The sequence below is a fragment of the Caenorhabditis briggsae genome (genome assembly GCF_000004555.2).
Source record: "Caenorhabditis briggsae complete genome, chrI, whole genome shotgun sequence".
Classification (NCBI taxonomy): domain Eukaryota; kingdom Metazoa; phylum Nematoda; class Chromadorea; order Rhabditida; family Rhabditidae; genus Caenorhabditis; species Caenorhabditis briggsae.
Window position 1 is genome coordinate 10409125 of NC_013489.2, and position 25348 is coordinate 10434472.

The following is a 25348-nucleotide window of genomic DNA, read 5'->3' on the forward strand; positions in this document are numbered from 1 at the left end:
GTAGGAAAATAATACTGCACGCCTCCAAAAAAGTCCGCTTTCCAATAATACGTTGAATTTCCGAAAAAATCAAGAAAATAGTTATGGACGGATTCGATTATAGATTCTTTGTCCGACTTGTGAACACATGCAACCGGATAAGGGTGAAAGCCAGTTTCGGGTAACCAAAAATCTTTATTACGTTCTCGTGTGAATAATCTGAAAACATGATACTTGTATGAGTTACTTTCCATTTCAACTCACCGACATCCTAAACCTAAAAAGGTGTAGCAATTTTGCAAAAAATCGAATTAAAAAAGTTGTTTTTTTTTCTCGAAAAATCGCTAAATTTTTCGGTTACGGTAGTTGTCGTTGTGGGGCCTTTGACCACGGCCACCGGCGTTTTATTCTAGTTTTTTTAAATATAAAAAATTTCAGATCTACTGAGCCATGAGCTCCGGCAAACCCAGTCCGTTGGAAAGCAGTAAAAATCAGAGCAAGTGAGTTTTTACCTATTTCTTAAATGTTGATTTTCTCAAATTTTCAGGTCAAACAGAGGCCTGGACGCAGAAGTCAGTGAAATGAAATCTCAAATGGAGAAATTCAAGCTAACGAATCAGCAATATAAGCAAGAAATTGAGAAAATGGAAGCATATTGCGAACGGAAACAAGCCGAGCTTGACAGGCTAATGGAAGAAGACAAAAAGAAGAAGAAAGGAGCCTCTTCTGGAAAGACGACGATTGAATTTCTAGAAAAGATGAACAAGATATCGAAGGAAATCAAAGAAACACGAAAGCGATGGAAAGTGATTACGGATAGTATAGAAGGACACATGTCGGAAAGTCAGCGTAATACGCAGCGTAATAGTGAAAATTGGACTGAGCATTCAGTTCAATATCCAATGATTGAGTCGTCGAAAGAAATTGATATCCTCTTGGTAAAGATAAGGGTTCGGACGGCTGCTAACAAGATAATCAACAAGTATTTCGATCCGGAGAAACTAGTCTAATAAGTTTTGGTTATTTTTGTAATTTTATTTCTTTTTGTCTTTATGAATCAATTTGTACTTTCTATGTTTTTCCTTATTCTGGTACAAAAGTCGAAGGTCCCACAACGACAACTAAATACAGTACTCTGAAAAAAAATTTCGAAAGCAAAATTGACTTTTTCTTCGATTTTTTTGCAAAATTTTTTGACCTTTTTAAGGTTTTCATCTGTTTATGAATTTTCTTTTTCGATTTTTCTTGTCTGAAATTTGACAGGATGGTGTTCTTGACCGGAAGATTACTGTAGATTACTGTAGAAAATGTTGTAGTTTGTAGTTTTTTTTGAAAACAAAAATCACGTCGAAATGCGGACAAAAACACAATGAGTTTTCCACAGTAACCTACAGTAATCTATAGTAATCAAATACCGTCCCAACAAATTTCCGACGAAAGCAACCGAAAAAATTGGAAAAGAGTCGTTGAAAATAGCTGAAAAACCTAAAAAGGTCTGAAAATTTTTCAAACAAAATTGAATAAAAAACAAGGTTTTCTCTCGAAAAATGCTAAATTTTAAGGGTTATCCACCCCATCCATAGCTTCACAATTTTTCTATACCAACATTAAATCGGGTTAAACATACCTAGACAAGTCTACAGGAACATCCAAAAAGTGATCATTGAAGTTTGCATTCTGCTCTGGATCCAAAAGTTCCAGCAACGCAGATGCTGGATCTCCATGGAAACCGGCTCCTCCAATCTTGTCAACTTCATCAATCAGAACCAGCGGGTTCTCAGTCTTGACCTTTTTCATACACTGAATCATTTTTCCTGGCATCGCGCCAACGTAAGTGCGACGATGTCCCTTGATTTCGGCGACGTCTGTCATTCCACCAACTGAGAATCGGAAGTACTCTCTATTGAGTGCATTTGCAATCGACTTGGCGATGGAAGTCTTTCCAACTCCTGGCGGTCCGTGGAAGCAGAGAATCTTTCCACCCACGGATTTACGAAGCAAGTTGACAGCAATGAACTCCATAATTCTCTCCTTAACATCCTTCATTCCATAGTGACCCTCATCCAAAGCCTTCTTCGCATGTGACAAGCGACGATTCTCTGGAGATGTAAGACCCCAAGGAACAGAAGTCAGCCATTCCAAATAGTTTCTTGTGACACTGAATTCACTGGAGTGTGGATCCAAAAACTGTAGCTTTGTCTTCTCCTCGTTAATCACTTTCAACGCGTATTCTGGAACTGCCAACGTCTTCATTCTCTCGTCAATCTTCTCAATAATCGTTGTCTTCTCATCTTTCTCGATTCCCAATTCCTTCTTGATCACTTTTAGCTGCTCATTGAGTAGATATTTTCGATGATGATCCTGAACCTTTTTCTCCACGTCTTTGTTGATATCATGCTTCAATTTTGCGACTGCTTTCTCTTTTTGAATCAAAAGCAAAGCAATTTTAAGACGTTTTGATACCTGAAAAAAAAATAATTAGATGATTAGTCAGAGATTTTTCAGGCTTACATCCGTTTCATCCATCATTTCTTGAAGATCCTTGGTTTCCGCGGATTGTACCAGAGTGGCAACCAAATCACAAAGGTAGACAGGATTATCAATAACGTTTTGGGAAGGATGGAGGAGGAGATTGATCTGTTGTCCGAACAATTGATTGAACTGAACGACGTCTCTGATCGTCTGAACAATAGCCATCATTGTGGCCTTTGTCTCGTTATTTTTGGGTACAGGATCAGCGACAACGTTCTCAGTTCGAACCATGACAATTCCCTTTCTCTCTGGATCCTTCTTCTCCTCCTTTTCTTCTGGTGAGGTGGCACTAGCTTCTGGAGCAGAGGTCGGTGTGGAGAGTGGTGGCGTTGGCGGAGGCGTTGGTGGGAGACCAGCTCGCTTTCCTCGCGCACGTCTTCCATTCAACGGAGTATCTGTTTTCGGTGCAACAACGTCTTCAATCGGCTCGATGACTCTGATTCTGCGATGAGCACTGAGCACCAATTCGAGAACACTTCCCTGGTCTCTGACTTCAATGATTTGAACGAAGGATCCAGTTGGGTAGACTTCCGAGAGTGATACAATTGTTTCTTCTTTGTTTCTGAAAATTGGAATGAGTGGGTATTCAGTATTAAAAAACCTATAATAGAGGGGTCCCCCTAACTTTCATCTTTGAGCTCGATTATCTCGATTCCTGTGAAAGATATAAAAAAGTTGTCAACTGATAATTTGTTTATCATAATGTCACAAACACTTTGTCAGTTGACACATTTTTCATATCTTTCATAGGAATTGAGAAAATTAAACTCAAACTTGACAAATTGGAGGGGACTTTCTAAATATTACAGTTTTTTAATAAAAAAATGTTTTTTAAAATCTCACTCGTCATCTTTCTTCACGAAAACTCCAGCGTACGGTTGTTTGAGTGATAGCTGTCGTCTGATTAACGCCTTCAGATTGTCGTCTTTCACAATCTAAAATTTCTAATTTTCATGGTTTTTTGAAATGATTCTCTTACATCAACTTTTTTGATGAATCCGGGGAATAATGGATATCGATTGATAGCTAGAATCGGAACATTCGGCATATCAGCGGGCACTTGAATCGGTGACATTCCTCCCTAAAATATACATAATACAGTGAATTCAGAGAAGATTTTTTGAGAAAATAGGCTTACAAGATCTTTATAAAGCTCCAATGAATCATCAACGGCGATCGGATCATCGTGATCTTTGCTTCTGAAACTGAATTTGTGATTTTCGAAGTTTCTCATCAGAACTACTCACGAGTAAAACTTCTTCTGATTTCCAGCACCACCTATGGATGATTCCAAGGATTTTGCCAGTAAAACTGAGCTTCTCTGGGAGGAAATAGTAGCGAAATTCTGATGAGCTGCGAGAAACCGCGTACGACGGAGAGTTGCACTTCGGAGCACTAGTGCCCCGGCGCGGTACATTTCTTAAGGCACAATACATTTTTGGAAACAAAGGGTTTTAAGGCTTTGAAAGTAAAAACAAGGTCCGCATTTAAACGCACAATTTGGAATATGATTTTACGACCGAAAATGCATTTATTATGAATTGAATGTGTCGAACGACTCGAATCACAGAAGATTTTACAGGAAGAGAAAAATAAATTAAAATTTAAAAAAAAGATAAATAATTGATTGACCAGATCCCCAAACAGCAGTTCTGCTTTACTGCTTTACTTCGTCTTCTTCGTCTCCTTTTTCTTGTCTTTCTTTTCGTTGTCTGAGGATGATGACGCTTCTTGTTCTTCGATTGGAGTTTGCCACTGAAAAGTTTAACAAAGTTAACAAACAGGACTTCTTGATTACAAAGGCTTTATCACTAACCACGATCGGGTTCTTTCTGAAAAGGAATGGCCATGGTGGAAGGATGATGAGAGCGGTGAAGACGGCGGCACCCATCACAGTGTACATTGCATATGACAGTTGTTGAGTTGAGTATCCGACGAAGAATCCAATGATTCCGGCAAGAGTGAGGATCACCTGAAGCAAATTTCGATTTTTAAAGTATTTTTGAATTTTTTAAAACCTGATAAGTGCGTTCTGCGACTTTCTGTCCCTGAAAATCGATATGAGAAGACAACTGCTGCAGTGGAGCAGGCAACATTGCGATCATTCCATCCATGGTTATTCTTACAAATTAAATATTTGGTTAACAAATTTTTTGTGAGAAGGATCAGTGGAAAAGCTCTTCGAAAAGTGATTTTCAGATGTTCCAACGGGCCTTTGGAGGAAAAATGACGTAAAATAGGTGCAGTAGAGCGCACATGCTTGCCTTCTCAGAAAAGAGACCCCGCAAATTCCGGGGAAAGAAAAAATCGGGGAAAAAAACCGGGGAAAGTGGGCGGAGTCGGGGACGGAGCCTAAAATGCAACCCTGGCACGGTTTTGCCGTACGGTTTTTCTGCACATTTGGACACGGTCATGAGGGGGCGGAGCCTAAATTGCAACCCTGGCACGGTTTTGTCGCACGGTTTTTCTCGACTCCGCCCACTTTCCCCGGTTTTTTTCCCCGATTTTTTCTTTCCCCGGAAATTGCGGGGTCTCAGAAAAGAAGGGATGAGAAGCCCAGAATAAATAGGCAAAGATGAGGATGGCGAACGGAAAATAATATTTACTTTAGGAAAAAAAAATTAGGAAACCAATAAATATCTTGAAAACGGAAAAAGCAAAAAGTATCAGTCAACAGAACAATTAATAGGATCTAACTTTCGGTGGCACCCAGTCAGTTTCAGATTTATCGAGAGTGGTATCGATGACTGGACGATAAGTGAGATCCACTGCTCCTGTTTTGGTATCGATTCCAATGATTGAATGCTTGCGCCAGTGCTCCTCGAACGTCTTCTTCTTCTGTCCTTCCAACGACTTGCTGTAGTCGAACTCGTCGATTCTATCCTGGAAGTCATCTCGAGCGTGTGCTCCGCGGGATTCTGTGCGGTTTTCAGCGGCGACAATCGTTTGGTTGGCATTGATGAGCAAGTTCTGGAGCTCGAGAGTCTCAACAAGTTCCGAATTCCACATTTTGCCTGAATCTGCGCACGCCTTCATGTGCTGTTGCTCCTTGTAGATAGACGCCATCTTCTCAACTCCTTCCTGAAGAGAACGAATTCAGGGGGAATTTAAAAAAAAAACATTTTCAGACCTTCAACAAATCTCCACGTCTGAAAACAGCTGCATGCTTCTGCATGGTGTGTTGCATCTTCAGCCGCAAGTCAATGGCTGGAATATCACCCTTCGAGTGGAGAAGTCCGTTTAAGTTGTCACGAGATTTTTCTTCGCAATTTGCTGGAAGATCTGGGATCAAGTCTCCTGGCTTGTTCTCTTTCAAGATGCTGAAATTTAAGACCACTGTTAGTAATTACTGAAAGCATAATTTTTCTTACTTCAATGCGCAGGATCTCCCAAAGATGACCAAGTCGAGAAGTGAGTTGGCGCCAAGGCGATTTGCTCCGTGAACGGAGTGAGCCGCGCACTCTCCGGCCGCATAGAGTCCAGGGATAACTTGATCACCATTTTCCGGAGTGTAGTTGAGAACTTGTCCCTTGTAGTTGGTGGGGACTCCTCCCATATTATAATGCACTGTTGGAATGACTGGGATTGGTTCTTTGGTGACATCAACTCCAGCAAAGATTTGAGCAGTTTCTGAAATTCCTGGCAATCTCTGTTGAAGTTGTTCAGCTGGAAGATGGTGCAACTGAAGGTATATGTGATCCTTGTTTGGTCCAACTCCTCGTCCCTCGATGATTTCCATGGTCATGGCTCTTGATACAACATCTCTCGACGCCAAATCCTTTGCAACTGGTGCATATCTCTCCATGAATCGTTCTCCTTGGGAGTTCACAAGATATCCTCCTTCTCCACGAGATCCTTCAGTGATCAAACATCCGACTCCGTAGATTCCAGTTGGATGGAACTGAACAAATTCCATGTCGGAATTTCGGATTCCAGCGCGAGCAGTCAACGCTGTACCGTCTCCAGTGCAAGTGTGAGCTGAGGTACAGGAGAAGTAGGCTCTTCCGTATCCACCGGTGGCAAGAACCGTGCTCTTTGCACGGAAACGATGAATTTGACCAGTTTCGATGTCCAAAGCAATCACACCGATGCATTGACCCTGGAAAATTCGAAAGTTTTGAATTTATATTTTACTGCAGTTTTACCTTGTCCATAATCAAATCAAGAGCGAAATATTCAACGAAGTAGTTGCAATCATACTGGAGAGATGCTCCGTATAGGGTGTGAAGTAGGGAATGTCCAGTTCTATCCGCAACACAACAAGTGCGGTGCGCTTGTCCTCCACGACCGAAATCATTGGATTGCCCTCCGAAAGCGCGTTGGTAGATTTTTCCATCGGTGGTACGAGAGAATGGCATTCCGTAGTTTTCAAGCTCAATAATAGCTCTCTCCGCTTCACGAGTCATGTAATGGATGGCATCTTGGTCTCCAAGCCAATCGGAACCCTTGACAGTATCGTAAAAATGCCAGCGCCAGTTATCAGGATTCATGTTTCCCAAAGCGGCATTCACACCTAAAAAATTGAAAAAAAATACATATTTCGCCCATTTTTGAGTAATTTCAAACCTCCTTGAGCTGCAACTGTGTGCGATCTGGTTGGAAACAGCTTAGTGATAACTGCAGTTTTCATTCCACCCTCTGACAATCCCATCGCTGCTCTCAATCCGGCTCCACCAGCACCAACGACGACAGCGTCGAACTCATGATCGATGACATCGAAGTTTGTAGTGGCGCTCACCTGCTTCCTATCAAAATTTTATTTTCTCGAACTAAAACAATTTTCTTACTTCATATAGGTGCGAACCGGCGTTTTCGTACGGGACATCGACTTGACGACGTTCAGCATTGTGCTAGAAATTCAATTTGTAGTGAATTAAGTGAAAATTTTAAAGAAAAAAGGAAAATTCAGAAAGAATCGGGTGAAAATCGGAAGAAAAATTGAGACAGAGCCGCGCAAAAGTAAAAAATACCGTAATATAGAGGTCGCTGCGAAACCTCGAGAAATTTTGTAAGCGTGCGCCTTTAAATTTTTTGAATTTCTACAGTAACCAAAAACAAAAATTTGAGGTTTCAATGAAAAACTTAAGACTTTTCAAGCCAAAACGCAAGAAATTTAGCGACAAAAAACAAAAAGGGAATCTCAATTATTTAGCTCATTTTCTCTAATACCATGAAAATCATAATACAACGCCATCTGTAATAGAACGCAGAAGACTGGGCGAGTTTCAAAAGGATTCAGATCGCAAAATTTACATTCATTGCATATCGCTTTATCAAGACAAACACGAAATTTACAACTAAAAAAATGTCGTTATTTTTTTTTTTCGAAAAATTAAACAGTCTACACAATAAAAAAGGGAACTCAAACAATTTATGGAGGGCCTAGAGCGGGACTCGAAAACTTTATCAATGATGTTGTCTGAACGAAGGAGGTATCTACCAGAACCACTTGGACATCCATTGTGGGAACCAGTTATCGTAGAATTTCGGACCAGCGTACTCGGAGTGTTGGCGCCAGAGGTGATCACGGGCTTCGACGGATCCCCACGAGTGCGCGAAGACCTGGAATTTTTGAGATGAAGAAATTACTTGAAAAACAATATTTCTACTACTTCTTTTCCAATTACGCAAATATTTTTGAATTCAATAGAATTAAAAGCTCACCTCAGTTGCTGATGGATCCCACCACTTGTCTCCAAGGGTGAAGAACACTGGCTCTCCATACCAGGTTCCAACTTTCCATCCTGGAACATCTTTCATGATTTCCTCCTCGAGGGCACGATTTTTGGCCATCAATTTAAGCCAATATCTATCACGCTCGGCAGTCAGAAAAGGTTGCATGGCGTTGTTGATATCGACATCTTCGAATTTTTCAGTGCTGAAAATCTAGGTTTTAGTTAACATGGAAATATTAAAAATATATGCTTACATATCAGCTTTCTTTCCTTCAAGTGCGGCGTACACTCCGTAAGCGGTAGCTCCGAAGATGGTGGCGACGACGGCTCCAGCTGAAGAGAGATATTTTTTTTTAGTTTTCATCGTTTCTTTTTTTTAGCTCATGAAAAATGACTAAAATAGTTTTAACTAATGAAACTTATGAATGCAAAATAAGAGCAATTATATATAGTGTCAATTACTCTTCGAAACTTCGAAATTTTCCTTTTTATATCGATTTTTCTGCAGCAAATAGCTTCTCTGACACTCGTCTAGTGTTTCTAAAGAGTTTTAAAACTATCAAATCGACTTACGACTCCAGACGAGTTTCGGGAATGTGCGATGGAAGTTGAAGGCTCGATAGCCTCCTTTTGGAGGCATATCCTGCCGGAACTCTGCTCCCGAGGCCATTTTACCTGCAAATCTACTACTCTTTATGATTTTAATTGAAAAATTCAGAAAAAGAACCGATTTCCAGCTAAAGCTGGCTTTCAAGACAACAAAAAATAAGCCGTGCAGAATTTGCGGCGCGGTTGAGGAGGCGGGGCTTCGGGCCTGCAGCCTTGCCGCATGGTTTATTCGGCGTTTTATTCTTGGCGCGTTTCACAATTTTTTTGAATGTGATTTTTTTTTTGATTTTCAAATTTTAATCGAAATTTGTTTGATTTCTAGTGATTTCTTTTCAGCTAAAGCATGAATCCTGAGAGAAACCAAGATATTCTCGAGCTCTATTCTCAGGAAATCTTTGTTAAAGCTATCAAAGATGGCGAACAATTTCTCGAGAACAATTTGCCGATTGATGGTGATCAAAAAGACCGTCTTCTCACCAAAGTTCTCGAAGGAGAGAAAAAGTTCGAGGACAATCGAAAGAAGATGGAGGGTCTGAAGAAAGAACAAGCGGAATTGAAAGCTAAACTCGTCGACAGCGATCTGGAAATGTTGGAGAAGCTGAGAGCTGAACGCGATGAGTTGCAGAGAAAACATCAGGCTGATAATAACGAAACTATCACTGTTAATAATTATTTTAAGTTTTTGAAAATCCCCTTCTAGTTCCAGAGCCAAAAATCGATCGATGAGATTCTTCGAATGAAACAGGAAACTGCGAAGATGCGTGAAATTATTCAGGAGTTGGAAACGGAAACCAAACAACAGCTCTGCTAACCCATGCTAAATCTTAACTCAAATTTTCTCCTGTTCAACATGATATTTCAACCTAAATTTGTTTCCTGTATAAAGACACAACGTATATCCTTTTGTCATAGTTTTTGTAGTCGAAACGGAAGTTTTATTTTGACGGAAAAAGTACAACATAACATATGAGAATGGAGACGCAGAGGCTTTGCTTTTTATTTGCGAACACGAAAAGCAAAGTGACCACCATCAGCCAAACGGACACTTTTCGAGCAAACTTTCCCCCCGAAGAAGCTTGAGCTTAACGAGCATCTTGACCATCTTCTCATTTCTGTTGCTAAGATCCATTTTGGGTTAGAAAATTCAGAAATCATGCTGCCTAAAACTGCTTCATTTGATGCACTGCCCAAGAATTTCAGGGCCAGTTTGAGAAGTGAGTGTTTGAATAAATTATTCTTTGAAAAACTGATTTATAACTTCATTTTTTATTGAATGGAAATGGATTGAAGAGAGTTCCGTAAACATTTAGGCACCAGAAGTCGCGACGAAAAATTTTTTCTGTCTGCAATATGAAAAAGCGAATTCTCAGAAGTTTATTTTCTTCTTGCTGCAACAGTTATTTTCTTCATCTTTTTAAATAAAAAAACTTTAATTTACTTTTAAATGTCTAGTTCATCGTTTAGAAATTCGTTCAGTTGTATTTCAGAAAACCTCAAATAAAGAAAACGCGTTTTCTGCTCTTCTAGTTGAAATTTTGACTCTTGTAAGCGCCTAAAAACATTCATAAACATTTGTATTAGGTCACGACTTTACAGCAGAATTTTGTAAACATGGGGAGTTCCATGAGACAAAACTTTTCGCCATCCTGTGTGGTTGAATAAACAATTTTCAGAGTTTTTGAGAAAAACTATTTAATGTTTGATAAAATCTTTTTGCGGTTTCAGTTCAACTATATAATTTATAAGACGTTTAGTTATCAGTTAGTATTCTAGAGGAATAAAAAAAATGCGAAAAACTCCTTCATGTTCTAAAAACATTTTTTAACGGTTTTAGTTCAACTGTATCACAAATATGATAGATGATGCTCTGTTTCTAGGAATTGTGTTACAGGGATTCTTAAAATTCCGTTTTCAGGGACACAAAGTGTCGAGGGATCCGACATTTTTGATTACATGGACGAAGGAATTTCTAGAAGGTGAGATTTGAAGGTTTTGGATGAATTGTACGAAAAGTTTACATTGGGATAGTCGTTATCGTATTTTTTGGGATAGAAGCCCAAACCTTCAACTTTCTAGCTCAATTATCTCGGTTCATATGAAAGATATCAAAAATATATAAACTGATAAAACAGTCATCATAAAAAAATCATTAACATTTTATCAGTTTATCGAGATAATTGAGCTCAAAGTGTAAGGTTTGTGTGGGATTCTACATATTAGAGAGAATACGGTTTGCCACATTGAATATTTTTGATTTCCATTCGGACGAAAGATTCTGAGAATCCCAATAAATCTGAAGCATTCCAAGACTTTGATATCTTGAAAATTTCGAAGATTCTGAATTTGTAAGGTTTTGAGAATTTCAGATTCCAAGATTCTGGAATTCAGTCATCGGGAAAGCAGTTCCAAACCACTAAAAACTTGAAATTATTCGATAGTGGAGGATCTTGAAATCTCAGAGTTCTTCTGAGATTTAGATGTTGTAACACTGTATTTACTCCCATAGAAGCCCACCCGATAAGTGCACTTTGAGCTCAATCATCTTGTCTATCATGCAAGATATCAAAAAATGATCAACTAATTAAATGTTTATCATAAAATCGTTAACATTTTAACAGTTGGCAGATCTTTCATATCGTTGACAAGAATTGAGATAAATTGGCTCAACGTTAGGAAGCCCTTCTATTACAGGATTTACAGTATTCGTATAATCTGTGAAATTCGGAAAATGTGAGGATTTAAAAGATATAAACAAATTGAATTCAAAAATTCTGAAAAATTTTTCTGTTTCAAAATCATTAGAAAAGTGGGAATTTCCGAACTGAATTCAATATTAGCTATCCCTGATGCTCGGATTAGTTTTTTTTCCTTTCCTCCCTCCAATACATTCTCTGATCCCTTCCTCGGTTTAATCTTTCCTCCCTCCAAAAAGATGCAAATTTAGCAAGGGGCTCACACACTAAATGTCACCATAGAAACCTCGAGTTCCTTTTTCCCTAGCTTTGGTTTTCCATTTGTTTTCCTATTAAGCCTTTTCTCTCAAAAATTCTCTAGAAATACTAAAAAACCCAATGGTTTCTATCTTTTGTTCTATGTTATTTACTCAAATGATCTCCCTGGACGACTCAGAAAAAACTTTGCTGCATGTTGAAATAGAAAGGGAGTGTCGTCACGAAGTTTCGAAATGTTTTGAGAGAGAAAAAGAGAAGAGACTTATGCAAATATAACCTTCAAAGATGTATCATCACCTTTTTCAAAAATAACGAAAAAACATAAACTAAAGAGGATTATAGTGACTTCATTGTAATTCGTTATTCTATTTTTGCATGCATTGTTTTTTGATTTCTGGTTTATGAGCAAAACATTTTTAGTGTATTAAATTGAAAAAGTTCTAGAACAGCTTTAAAAGAAATAGGTGGTCAAAACACATAGAAGCCCTCCCAACCCATTAACTTTGAGCTCAATTATCTCGGCTCCTGTGAAAGGTATCAAAATTTTGTCAACTAATAAATTGTTTTTCAAAGTAACACCGATGTTTTATCAGTTGACAAATTTTTATATATTTTATAATGTTGCAAAATATTGATGGTTTTTTGTGTTCTCTATCTTCCAAACTATGATTCATAAAAAGAAAGTTTTTCATGTTCTTTCACTTTTTTAGCTTTCCATGAGAACCCAATTGTCCGTAAAGTTCTGATGAATTTATTGAAAGTTTCAGTAAAAATTGAGCAACAGTGGAATTCGCTTACATTAGAATTAAGTAAAGTTTGAGAAACAGTAGTTTTGTGTCTTGGTCTTTGAGAAGACTTGATAGTTTTTGAGAAGACTTGATACACCTCTTTTTTTTGAGTTTTCGCAAAGGATTTCATGAAATTTCATTTAACTGTATTTTGAAGTCAATTTAGGAAAATTTGTTAATTGCGGGTGAACGAGTAACAAAACGTGTAGAGAGTCTCCAAATTTGTAGAGGCGTTGTGGAGACGCAGACATTTTTACTCGTTCACTCGCGCGATTATTTTGAATAGACAATATGAAAAATCATAAAATCTTATCAAACTTTCTTTTGTGTTCCGGAAAATTCAGTACCAATATTTCTCTAAAACATTTTAGAAACACATTAATCATCCATTCCCACTTGGACACAAAAGAGATGTCTCGAATCCGGAATTCCATTACAGATTCCAAAGGATTCATTTTGTTCCGGATTCCGTTTCTCGAAAAAGCCATTTCAAGCATCTCTGAAAAATACCGATATTTTCTGTTTCACATTTAATATCTTGAAACTCATGAAAATGTTGTCGTCTCTGTTCTATTGTTAGCTACTGTTGAACTGATATTTGAATTTCAAAAAGTTGTCGTAATCATCCCTTATGTGATTTTTTTCGATCAAAAAATTTTTTTCGAGTTTTTGCGATCTTTTTTGATCAAACAGACAAAAAATCCGAAAAACAAAAAAAAGAGAAAATTATATTGAGAGCTCAAAATTTGGCTCAAAATGACAAAAATTTTGATACCGGGCCCGCCAAGGCCCGGGCCCGGCCCGGAATTTTACAAGTATGGTCGTAATCGGGCCCTTCCAAAACAAATTTAGAACAATTACTCTTTTCAATTGCTTATGCATTCATTGGAAACTTCAAAAGAAAAATGTTGAGAATGATCAGCAATGATAGTCGCTCAGAATTAAGGGAATTTCGCGAAACAATAATTCCATTTTGTGGTTTTTGAAAAGCCTCGATTTTGATTTCATTCACCTTTATTTTTTAAGTCAACTTATAATTAGAATATTACATTTTTTTATATAAAGAATCTTAGCTGTTTCAAGAAACTCTCTTGTGTTCCTATAAACCACAATTTCATTAGTGTGGCGATGATTGGCTTCTCAACATTTCCCAAGAAGTTTTAGAAACAAATTTAAACTCCTGGATTATCCATTTCCACCTGTACATAAGATTGCCGGGCTCAAAAATTCGTATTCCAGGTTCCAAGGAATTAGGTCATTCCGGACTCCGTTTCTCGAAAAAGTCATTTCGAGCACCTACTATGAAAAACTATTTTTTCTGTTTCACATTTACCTTGAAACTCATGAAAATTGTGATATTTCCGATTGGTAATCTTGTTTCTGATCCCTAATATTCAAATCGTCAAAAGTTTGTGTAATCGGTCCCACCCAAGTTGCGAGGGAGTCCCAACCACTAGCAATTGTGAAAAAATTAAATTTTTTCGTTAAGAAAAGTTATCGGTTTCAATAAACTCTCTTGTATGTCCCTGAAAACACAGTTGCATTCGTAAGCTTTTGATACTCCCAGCCTAATAGATACTTTTGAAGATTGCAACACATGAAAAATTATTTTCTCCATATTCTATTCATATAAGCCCTTCGAGGAGTTGGACGGGGTGCCCGCCGCTACCAGCTGAGGTGCGGAGGCACAGCTGGGGCGGTCAAACGGGGTGTGAACACTGATCACTGTTCACCGTCACCTCAGAATGCATACCGCAACTCAAAAAAAAAAAACTCAGAAACATCTCGTGTCCCCCATCCTTTCAATTTTTAATTAATTTATCGGAAGCTTTCAATGAAAATTGAATTGGCCAAAGGGAAAGAAGAAATATAAAAAATTAACAGTCGCTTAAAATTTAGTAAAATTCGCGAAACAGTAATTCCGTTTTGTGGTTTTTGAGAAGCTTCGATTCTGGAAGAAGCTGGAAAATCCGAAAGCTGTATTCCAGGCTCCTAAAATCATGTTATTCCGGATTCCAGAAATCATTCCCAACACCTCTGAACAACAACGATATTTTCTGTTTCATATTTTTCTTGAGAGTGATCAAAATTTTCTGTTTGGTAGTCAACTACAATCTCGGTACTAAAAATCGGAGCTTTGGAAGATGGCCGTGGCCCAAGATCCCACAACGATAACTACAGTAACCTAAAAATATGTTAATTTTCCGTTCTTCACTGCTTTCCGTCGAGTTTTCTGTTGTTTTTTCCTAAACATGTCGGAAAATGAAATGTTCTCTAAATCTTAAAAAAAATTCCGGAAAATGGACGAAAAAAATAAGAAAGTATAAAATATTTGCTAACTATTATCGCTGTCTGAGATAAAACGGTTAGAGAGTGTTTTTTTCAGTTTTAATACGGTAGCAAACTCGAAGCGAAAGCCTAAATAGCACATATTAGGTGGAGACGCAGAGAAAAACTGTCAGCGTCTCAACCTTTTTTTCTCAGACAGCAATAATACGTTTTTTTTGTACCAGAAATTAGCATACTTGTAAAATCCCGGTCCGGCCCGGCCGGGCATGAGGAAATTTTCAAGGCGGGTTCTTCCGGGCACTGCCCGGAAGGCCCGGTGTCAAAAATTCGGTATTTTTAAAAAAATTTTGAGCTCTCAATATAATTTTTTCCATTTTTTTCGTTTTCTGGATTGTTTGCCTGTCTAATCAAAAAAGATCGAAAAAACTCGAAAAAAATTTTGGTCGAAAAAAATCACATAAGGGTGCCCCCCTTATGTGTTTTTTGAAAATTTCAAAACTAGTGAAATGACGAGCCCGCCGGGCCGGGCCTCCGAAATTCCGGGAAAAGCCCGGCCCGGCCCGTTACATTTTCAGTGTTGCTCTGTTTCCCATTTTTGTTTGATTAGATTTTCTGTTTCACATTTCCTTTGAAAATCGTGAAAATTTGATCATCTCAGTTTGTTAGTTTGATACTGTAACTTTTTTTCAACCTCCTTAATACTAAATCACTTTTTCAGCCCATCCCAATACTCTGGAATCCTGACCATTGCTCCACCATCTGCCAAACAATCCGGAGACTTTAGCAATTTGTCCACAGAATTCGTGGTGCCTCCACAACCAAAAAATGAGGAACCATTGAGGAGAAAACTCGTGGGTTTTCTCAAAAATACAATCAAGTGAGTTGAGTTTCAAGCTAAATTGAATTTCTTTCCGTTTTTTGGATGTGGTCCCGACTATTTTGCTCTAAACTTTTTCCCCAAAAATCCTAATTCTATCATTTCTTCTAGTTTTTCTCCTTCTTGTCAACAACAAAATGGCTAATATAAGTCATATTTCCTGAAAAAATAGACGTCTGAAAATTTCAGCCAATCTTTAACTCTGTTATTTTTTTTTATGAAAAAACATTTCGCGAAAAACCGCCGCCTGTCGGCGGCTACAATCTCCTGGCTACACTTAAAACGTTCGCATCTCGAAACATGAGAAAATAGAAGAAGTAGTTTTAATTGAATGTGAGAAATTGTTAACTTTCCGGTTTTTTTTCCTTCCGAATTTTCAAATTTTCAAGTGTCGGTTTGTGTCCATTCGGGCTAAACCTTCTGGACTCCACTTACAATACCGGTCACTTCAAAAAGAGATTTCAATACCTTTTCTCAGAGATTTTTTTTGGGACTGAATTCGGAAAATTCTAGACTTTGACATTCAGAGTTTCTGAAATCCTCAATTAGGAAACTCGGAATGCGGTAATTTTGGAGTTTATCATCTCGGAAATTAAGATATTCAGCATTTTTGGAATCAGTCGCCCCCCTAGGGCTCAACCTACCTCATGGCTTCCGCTTACTGTATCTTACGATTCAATATCAAATTTCTAAACTTCCGAGTTTCCGAAGTCACGAAAATTCCTGAATATTTGATTTTCCAAAATTTCAAAATTTCGAAACTACTTATGACTGAATTTTATAAGTTCTGAAATTCGGAGTATATGGATCCCCGGTTTCGAGGCTGGACTTCCTGGCTCTGGCTTACATTATCTTATATTGAGTGTTTGTCAATTTTTCAGGGACTATGTTATCATACTAGAAAAGTGTCTCAGCTTTTCGAAAATCTGATTGTCTGGAATTTGGAAAATTAGTATTAGGTTGCTCGAAAAGTAATGCGCATTTAGTGCGAACTACTTCGATTTCCAGCTAGGAATTTGGAAATTCAGAAGTTCTACGTTTCGAAATGAACACAGTCTCCAGAAGTTCTTGGAACTTTGGAAGTTCAGAAGTTTATAGATTAACGAATTCGAAATTCCTAATTTCTAAATTATTTAATGATTTTCTAAAATTTGCCCCATAGAAATAGAATAAAGTCTCCAGAAAACGTCAGAAAAAAATTTTTGAAATAAGAAATAAATGGGCATCATCTCGCTGCTATTTCCGGTCATCTATGAAAATTTGTGAAATTTTGGTCCATTCTGGACTTCGTTAGGGCAGGTGATACGGGAACAAACGGACACACACATACACACAGAATTTGGTGATTGTTAATAGTAAAGATTGAATTTCATGATTTGGTAATTTGATTAGAAACCTTCAAATTAGTTTCTAGCGATTTCGGTGAGAATTAATTTTTTTTTCGGTTTCACAACATTGTCTTTTTACAACTTTACTGTTGAAGATAATCAATCAATCGTTGATATGTTACCTATGATTTTATTTGATCGAAATGTGTGGAAAAATATGTAGATTCACATAGAAAAATCGTTCCATTTGATGTCTATTTCTGTAAACTTCTAGAAGGCTCTAGAATCTTTTTTTTAATCCCAACACTTTCCCAACAGAGGTGGCTTAAAATTTTGGGTTTTTGCGGGAATTCAACAAAAAAATTCGAGAACCTTAAAATTGATTTTCTCTTCGATTTCTTGCGAAATTTTTAGACCTTTTTCGGGTTTTCAGCTATTTTCAAAGGTTATTTTCCAGTTTTTTCTGTCTGAAATCTGATGGAACGGTGTTTGATTACTGTAGATTACTGTAGAAAACTCATTTCCTTTAATTTTTTTTTGGCAAAAAAGTGTTTGTAAAAACGATTTTTCGAAAGCAGAGTTGATTTTTTTTCGATTTCTTGCAAATAGTTTAGACCTTTTTAGGTTTTTATAAAAACCTAAATATTTACAATATTTGCAAGAAATCGAAAAAAAATCACTTCTGCTTTCGAAAAATCGCCAAAAAACCGCTAATTTTTCGGAGTTTTCAGTTTTGGTGGGAACTCAAAAACAATTCGAGAACCTTCCAAATATGGACGAAAGCTGCGGTTTTTTGCATTTTAAATCCATTTTTCGAAGTTTTTCTATTAAAAAAGTTATTTCTTCTGTAAATCTACATGGTTTTCTACTTGTTTAATACAATAATACAACTTTTTGTAGTTCCACTTTGGCTATTTTCCAACTTCTGAAACTTGTCGAACTCACTCTTGCCCTGAAATTTTGAAAAAAATACACCAGGGAAAAAAGATTGGCTCTTTCTAATGCTTTGTCATAAATCAAGATCTTTATTTTCCCAGGAGAAATTATGTAGAAAAGGGAGCTTTCTCTCCTAACTCACTATCAGTTTGCTCAACAAACTATGAAATTCCGAATCTTTCATTTTTCCAAATCCGGTTGCGCGAAGTTCTAGAGGAAAACTAGTTTAGATGGAAATCACTTTTTAAATATCAAATCTGAAACAGGAAATTTTTTCAAAAGTTTTCAGGAGTTCTTGGATTTTTATGATTTTTAGAATTTTTAAGACTTTCAAACCTATTTGTTTCTTGGAATTTTCGGATTTTTTTTTGGATTTCTGGATTTTGGAATTTTTGGATTTTTGTGAAGTTTTCGGATATTTTAGATATTTGGAGTTTTCAGAACTTTTGGAATTTTTGGATTTTCCGTAATTTTAGAAATTTTGGAATTTCCAGAATTTTAGAAATTGTGGGTTTTTTTTTAATTTTTGGCACTATTGGATTTTTCTAAACTGTTATATTTTTCGGAAACTGTTCAGGTCCTGTTCTTGAAACCGAAAGTGTTTAGCATGAAAAAACATAGCCAATTCTTGAACATATGTTTTCCAGATTTTCGTATTAGTCATAGTTCGAATTCTGACCGTATATAGTACTATTTGTATTGATCTCAGCACTAAAAGTAAACCAAAAAATGTTCTTCTCCCAACAGTTCTCCCCTCTTCTTCTTCTTCTTCTTCTTCTCTTCAATACAAAAACTAGTTTCGTTTTGAAATCTTCTAGTGATCTGCGTCTCTCTGATTCGCACGCTCTCTCGAATCTCGCCCAGTTTCCCTCTTCTTCTTCCCAACCCCAAAACATCCATTTTCGTCATATTTCTTCTTTTTTTCTCTTCACAAAAATATTTTCTGTTTATTGGACCCTTTTTGGATTAGGCGTCGAAAAAAAACAGTGTCACTTGGGACACTTTGGTCTTCTCTGGTAACTGGATATTACTTTATTTTGGCTATGTTTTTTGTTAGGAGTATGTCAAGTGACTTACTCTAAACAATTCAACTGGGAGTAAAAGAGAAACAAGGGAAACGAAAGGGGACATAAAAAAGGTCAGATTTCCAACTGAAAAAGTTTTTTAAAGGGGTACTGCAGTTCTTGTTTTATTTTGAGACATATTAATATTGGTTATCCGCTAAGTTTATAACTTAAAACTAGAAGTGTGAAACTGCAAAAATATGTACCACTGATTCTTAAAAGTTGAGAAAGCTTCTCGAAGATTTTGAAACCTTCTAATAAGTAACTTAATTTTCTCACTTTTTAAAATTGATGTTGGTTTTCGTAAAATTGTTTGACTTTTGAGGGACATTTTTTTCAAAATCTCAGTCTTGCGTTCCAGTTTTCTGAAATTTGAATTTCGAGATAATTTTGAAAAACATCCATACCAAATTTTTAAATTTACGGTTTCAGAAAACTGGGAAATTATAAAAAACGATTTCTTCATCACTTTTCTAATCACTGATGGTTGGCAATCGACATCACTTTCACAAAATCTGCAACTCTACATTTCACAATGACCATAGTTTTTTCTCAAAGAAGTAGTATTACGAAAAAAAAGGTAATTTAAATACAAACATATTGGTCGAAGCCTCCCTTTAATTCAACTTTTTATGGAAATTTTCCGTTTCAAATAAGTATTTTTTTTGGGTGTTGCTAACTAGTTTTCCAAATAGTTTAGTAAGAATTGGTTTCTCTCAAACACTGTGACAAGTAAATAGAAATCGTCTGAAAAGTAATAAGGAATCTCATAGATTATTTTTAAAAACTACATTGAGATGGAAGCTTTAAAACATACTTGTAATCAGGGCCTTTGCCGGGCCTTCGCGGGCCCTGGCATAGTTTCCCTCAGAGTCAATATTTTTTAACCACCTAAGTTTGATATGATAGAACTCGACGAGTGCTACAAAAATGCTACTATTTGGAAAATTGTATCTTGTCTATGAACAAAGTTACAGGACATCAAGTGGCTTTTCCCGGAAGGCCCGGGCCGGGCCTTTATTTTTTCGTACTATTTTGTCTGTAACTTTGTTTAAAGACAAGATACAGTTTTTTAAATAATATCATTTTGTAGTACTCGTCGAGTTCTATCATATCAAACTAGGGTGGTTAAAAAATATTGACTCTGAGGGAAACTATGCCAGGGCCCGCGAAGGCCCGGCAAAGGCCCGGATTACAAGTATGTTTTAAAGCTTCCATCTCAATGTAGTTTTTAAAAATAATTTATGAGATTCCTTATTACTTTTCAGACGATTTCTATTTACTTGTCACAGTGTGTGAGAGAAACCAATTCTTACTAAATTTGTAACTGTACTCATTCTCCATAATGACCTCAATTTCTTAGTAAGGAACGCCAACCAAGAATTTTTACTGTATCAAAGTGTGTGTAAATAATGTAGATTCACATAGATTCAATGCAAATTTTCTTTAGAGATGTAAAACTTTGAAAAATCAATTCAAAAAGAGAAAAAATCTCAGGCATCGTCCATTTTATGAAGCTTCTAGAAGGTTCTTAATTTTTTTTTCAATTCCCGCCAAAATTGAAAACTATGTTTTTCATTTCCGACATTTTTCTAGAGACATTTTAAAGTAATGGCAATTTTCGTCGGATTTTCCGTGCCAAATAAGTAACTTTATTTTTCGACTATTTCTGATTGGTGTTCTGTTGGAGAAATATTACGAAAAGTTGCTTGGTTTGGCAGGGACATTCATGGTTTTGCTTTTCCAAGACGAGATTCTAGTGTTTCAGTTTTTTGAAAGCTTCCATTTCAAAATATTTTTGGAAAACATCTTTACTTATTTTTTCAAAAAATATATTTAAAAAAAACGGTTTCAGGAGACTGACTAGTAAATTATAGAAGATTTCTAATCAATGAGTGCACTACTTGAAGACGCAAGAATTCTTACTGAATCTGTAACTGTATTCATTCTCCATATCATCCAAAATGGTTACCAATTTCTTAAAAAGGGACTACATCTAAATTTTTTTACTGCTTCAAAGTGTGTATAAAAAGACCTAGATTCACATAACATGCAACAATAACTTGTTACCCATTTCGCAAAATTTTGGAAAATCACTTCTTCAAAAAGTGAATGAATCTCAGTTATCGTCCATTTCTCCAAACTTCTAGAAGCTTCCGAACTTCTATTTTTGAATTTTCGTCAAAACTGAAAATTCCATGTCAATTCTAACAGTTTTCTTGAGGCGGCCTAGAATTTTCAAATGTTTTTTAAAACATACAAGAAAACTTTCTGAAATGTTTGATTCCTTCGAATTACTCAACCAAATCACACATGAAAATTGTCTTTCAAAATCCAAAAAAAAATCAAATTTGTATCTGGAGAAATAGTCTGTTTTCCAGAACCATCCAGACTCCAATTCCCTTTGATTTTCTTCTAGTAGTCTCTACTCCAAATTATGTATTAGTCTCGAATCGTTCTTCTTCCTCATTTTTTGACCAAATTCTGAACTTGTATCGTTACTTTTTTGTTACTGATTTGGTAACGTCATGTAACAAGTGAATTCTGTTGTTCACTTGACTTGTTTCATGGGAAAAAAATAGAAAAGTAACTTCTCACTATGGGAAAAAATTTTTCAAATTTTTTTCCTGTTTCTAATTTCTTTCTTGAGTTAGGAGAATTTTAGCTACTCCGTTATTTTCTGTAATAGCGATAAAAATATAGTTTCAATTTTGGGAGGGAGTTTGAAATGTTACTTGTGAAATTTTAAATAGTTCAAAATACTCTGTTTCAACTGAAAGCAAGATACTTTTCTAAAATTTAGGGAGAACATGGAAACGGGAAATTTCAAAAAAATCAGGATTTTTTACTTCTTTCAAACATAAGAATCTAGGTCCAATCTTCCAAAAATCTTCATTGCCGAAAAATATATTTTTCGCTTTTTCAAAAAAAAAATAGCGGGTCGTTTTCGCCGCCATAAAACCATCGAAATCTGCAATGAATAGGTGTCATAAATATGAGAGAAATCGCTTCGATTCTCCCTTTTCTTTGTATTGATTCGAGATTTTTCATCATTTTCCCAATATTTTCTTCTTTCCAGAATCATTCCCCTGATGCAAAAATCGTCGACGGATTCTGAAGAAGATTTGAATCAGAATCAAGCAAAAAAAGAAGAAGAAGAACGGAAAGAGGAAGAAGAAGAGCCTACGGCAAAATCAGCAAGATTTCAAAGTAAGGATCAGGCGAAAAAAGTAAAAAGTACAGGATCTGGAGTCGAAGATCCAATGGATTCCGAATCAGCCGTCTATGAAATAGATGAGTTGAATTCGACAATTGCTCCATCGAGCAGTCGACAGTGTATTGTTGAAGCAGGTTGGTAATTGTGCCTTCTTCTGCTTTCTGTGTGTTGTGATTCTAGTTTTGTGATTTTTGTCGATTTTTTTAGTTTTTGAAAAATTTTCTGCTTCAAAACGTCTGCAGCATGAGTTGAGAATTGATGAGGGAATCATTGTTTCTCTGATGACTTAGTTTGAAGACAGGATTGGTTCATACGAAAATAGGCATTTGAATATACCTTACAACCTGTATTAGAAGGGCCCCTAACCTTCAACTTTGAGATAGGGTTGTTGTGGGATCGCCAAGAAATTTCAAAGGCCCAATAATTTTTCACGTCATTTGCATTCATAGCCTGCTTTCTTTTTAGATTGGCTATTATCGCCCATTTAGATTTCAATATTGGCGTCAAATGCCAATATTTATCATATGAATTACAATTTTCACTGTATTAGGAAGCTATCTGATTTCTCCTTCAAGTTACACTTCATGACCTATATCAATAGAAAGCCCATGAAATTTACTTTCCGACTATGTTTTCTGTTTTTGCGGAACGGCAGCTTCGAGAAAATTTGGTCAATAGAACTTTCAATTGTTGGAGAACTATATCAGACAACGAGTTTAGATAACTCCATAGTTAGAAAACTTGGAAGTTTTTGAAAGATTTTGAGATTCCGAATTTCGAAATTCGTGAATTTCGAGAAATTTTTGAATTTTCAGAACTTCGATGTTCTGTTTTCTTCAAATCCTGATTACTTGAACGCTTATGAGTATGGAATTTCATTACTTGCCAAAATTGAAAGTTTCTCATAATGAAGAAAAAAGAGAACAGAAATGTGACTTTTCTAGACTTTTCAAATATCCTGGATTTGAGTTTCCTGAAATTTCAGAATATTTGACATTGGTAATTTTTCGAAAAATTCTCCAGAACCTTCGAATTTCTAATTTCCTTAATGGGAACGAATTTCTTGGAATTTCTGAATTTTCTTTAAAATGACTCGAATTTCTGAAATTTTTTGGAGTTATGAACATCTAAATTTTGTCTTTTTATTAAATTTCTTCGTTCAGGATTGAAAAATTATATTAGTTTCTTTGGATTTCGGCTTCTGTGATTTGCCTGCAACCTTCAAAAAATCTAAAATCTACCAAAATCCCTACAATTTTTCCTTTCAATTTCTCAAAATTCAAAATATGAAAGCAGGCGTGAATCGCCTGTTTATAAATTGGCGTTTGGGGAACAATGCCAAAAATAAATATTGGCGTGTCTCGCCAAAACCAAAAATTTCTTGGCGATTGGCGCCAAGAAATGCCAATTTTAACAAGTCTACTTTGCGATCAATAATCTCGCTTCTGATAAAAGATAACAAAAGTCTGTCAACTAATAAATTTCTTATCATATTATCACAAATATTTTATCAGTTGACACTTGTTTGATATCTTGCATAGGAACCGAAAAAAGTTTGTCCAAACTTGGCAGAATTTTTACTTTTTGAATGAGCACTGAATGTTCGAATCTTTAAAAATATCAGCCAAACAAAAAAGCGAAACGAAGGAAACCTTAAAATAGTTCCATTTTGTCCGTTTCTGTTTTTGAACACACCCACATACAAATTTTTGTTTTTTGTGTCTTCAATTTTTGCTTCTTGAAAAAGTCATGAGGTTTTTTCGACTACTATTCATCCACTTTTCACAAAAAAATAACACCAGTCATCAAAAACAAAAAATTGTTTTTTTTTCTAATTTTCGATAAATGAGCGATGAAATAGTGGGAGGTAAGGATTTGAGAATTTCGTAAAGCTTATTCTATAATTACAACTAGAATTGGTCATCATTATAAAGATAAATCATAGTCATCATTATATTGATAAAAAAATACAAGCGAGTCTCATGTTTTCAGTTTTTAAAACATTCATGAAATTAGTGAAACAGTAAACACACTGCCGAATTTCTTTTTGAATTTTCTATTACCAAAATGTCCAAAACATATTTATTGATAACAAAAAACACTGGCTGAAAGTTCGATTTTTTCTAAAAATCAATGTTTCATGAATACTACTAGACCTGTTAGAATTTTCTGATCTTGATCACTTGAAGAAACTATCGAATTTTTTCTCCTTTTCAAATTCTTTCTGTACGCAGATAACTGTGGCCGAAAGTCACACAACGACAACTACCGTAAGCTAAATTTATTTATTTTCAGAATTCATTCTCCCGATTTTCGTGCGTTTCTTTTCAGTATCAACATTTTTTATTCCGAACTTTTGGGGGAAATTAAGCAGAGATTTCGACGAAAAAACAGTGAAAAACAAGAAACAATACGGGAAATGAAAATATTTTTAGGTTACTGTAGTTGTCGTTTTGGGAACTTCGGCCACAGCCACTGGCGTTTCTCTTCAACAGAACTGACTTTTTGTACCAACATAATATCAGGAGCAGAACTTTATTTGGTGAGAAATGGAAACTGAAACATCAATTTTCACATGATTTTGAAACAGAAATTTTTTGAATTTGTGAAGAACGGATAAAATTTTAAAAAAACAATATTCTCTCTGTTTCATGATACCTACTAGAACAATTAGAATTTTCTAACCGTGATCTGGTTTTCATGTTCTTTATATATTTTTGTTTAACATGTTACAGTCAGAAAGTGCATTTTTAGACTTTCTCATATTTCCACCAGTAGTCCACTCGTGGGCCACTACAATCCATATTCATTTCAAGATACTTTCTGTAGGGAAATGCAATAAAACGACTGTAAATGCTTCACAAGACCGTCACCCTTCCACTTGTATTCTTTGAGCTTTTTGTGTGTTGTGATTCTTGTTATGGTGTTATTCAGGGAGTCGGCAAAAAGGAAAAAAAACCTCCGCGAAAACTCTGAGAGTGTTCCAATTCGGCTGAAACTTTGGGGAAAACTGGAGAAAACTATAAGAAACATATTGCCAAAATTTGGAATCAAAATATCGACTTTGAAAATTTGGCTGAATTTCAGACAAATTTTCAAAGTA

The 25348-nt window shown here is 36.1% G+C and overlaps 7 protein-coding genes across 7 annotated transcripts in view; 3 read left to right on the forward strand and 4 right to left on the reverse strand.

Moving 5' to 3' along the window:
• The window catches only part of CBG12802, a gene marked incomplete at both ends in the record, with an annotated part of 7204 nt that extends 3276 nt beyond the window's left edge, over positions 1-3928 (reverse strand). The window contains 7 exons of the mRNA XM_045241178.1: positions 639-728; positions 1607-2442; positions 2491-3073; positions 3355-3446; positions 3491-3592; positions 3650-3710; positions 3759-3928. Coding sequence (XP_045094975.1) covers positions 639-728; positions 1607-2442; positions 2491-3073; positions 3355-3446; positions 3491-3592; positions 3650-3710; positions 3759-3928 — 1934 coding nt within the window. The remainder of the gene's footprint in view (positions 1-638; positions 729-1606; positions 2443-2490; positions 3074-3354; positions 3447-3490; positions 3593-3649; positions 3711-3758) is intronic.
• A 248-nt stretch (positions 3929-4176) lies between these two features.
• Positions 4177-4625, reverse strand: CBG12804 (the record flags this gene model as incomplete). The annotated part of the gene is made up of 3 exons (XM_002640232.1): positions 4177-4266; positions 4328-4483; positions 4530-4625. The coding sequence occupies 3 exons, from the start codon at positions 4623-4625 to the stop codon at positions 4177-4179; spliced, it is 342 nt and encodes a 113-aa protein (XP_002640278.1).
• Positions 4626-5193: 568 nt separating this feature from the next.
• On the reverse strand, positions 5194-7357 carry Cbr-sdha-2 (the record flags this gene model as incomplete). The annotated part of the gene is made up of 6 exons (XM_002640233.1): positions 5194-5592; positions 5642-5831; positions 5883-6610; positions 6657-7024; positions 7078-7256; positions 7299-7357. 6 exons carry the CDS (start codon positions 7355-7357, stop codon positions 5194-5196), a joined length of 1923 nt encoding a protein of 640 aa, XP_002640279.1.
• Positions 7358-7947: 590 nt separating this feature from the next.
• CBG12806 lies at positions 7948-8856 on the reverse strand (the record flags this gene model as incomplete). Its single annotated transcript, XM_002640234.1, has 4 exons — positions 7948-8073; positions 8176-8389; positions 8441-8519; positions 8760-8856. The coding sequence occupies 4 exons, from the start codon at positions 8854-8856 to the stop codon at positions 7948-7950; spliced, it is 516 nt and encodes a 171-aa protein (XP_002640280.1).
• A 282-nt stretch (positions 8857-9138) lies between these two features.
• Cbr-kbp-5 lies at positions 9139-9606 on the forward strand (the record flags this gene model as incomplete). The annotated part of the gene is made up of 2 exons (XM_002640235.1): positions 9139-9456; positions 9502-9606. 2 exons carry the CDS (start codon positions 9139-9141, stop codon positions 9604-9606), a joined length of 423 nt encoding a protein of 140 aa, XP_002640281.1.
• A 342-nt stretch (positions 9607-9948) lies between these two features.
• Cbr-tag-272 lies at positions 9949-16012 on the forward strand (the record flags this gene model as incomplete). Its single annotated transcript, XM_002640236.1, has 4 exons — positions 9949-10009; positions 10711-10771; positions 15542-15674; positions 15890-16012. The coding sequence occupies 4 exons, from the start codon at positions 9949-9951 to the stop codon at positions 16010-16012; spliced, it is 378 nt and encodes a 125-aa protein (XP_002640282.1).
• A 6279-nt stretch (positions 16013-22291) lies between these two features.
• Positions 22292-25348, forward strand: part of CBG12809 — a gene marked incomplete at both ends in the record, with an annotated part of 4708 nt that continues 1651 nt past the window's right edge. Inside the window, one exon of the mRNA XM_045241180.1 lies at positions 22292-22379. Within this exon, the coding sequence (XP_045094976.1) occupies positions 22292-22379 (88 nt within the window). The remainder of the gene's footprint in view (positions 22380-25348) is intronic.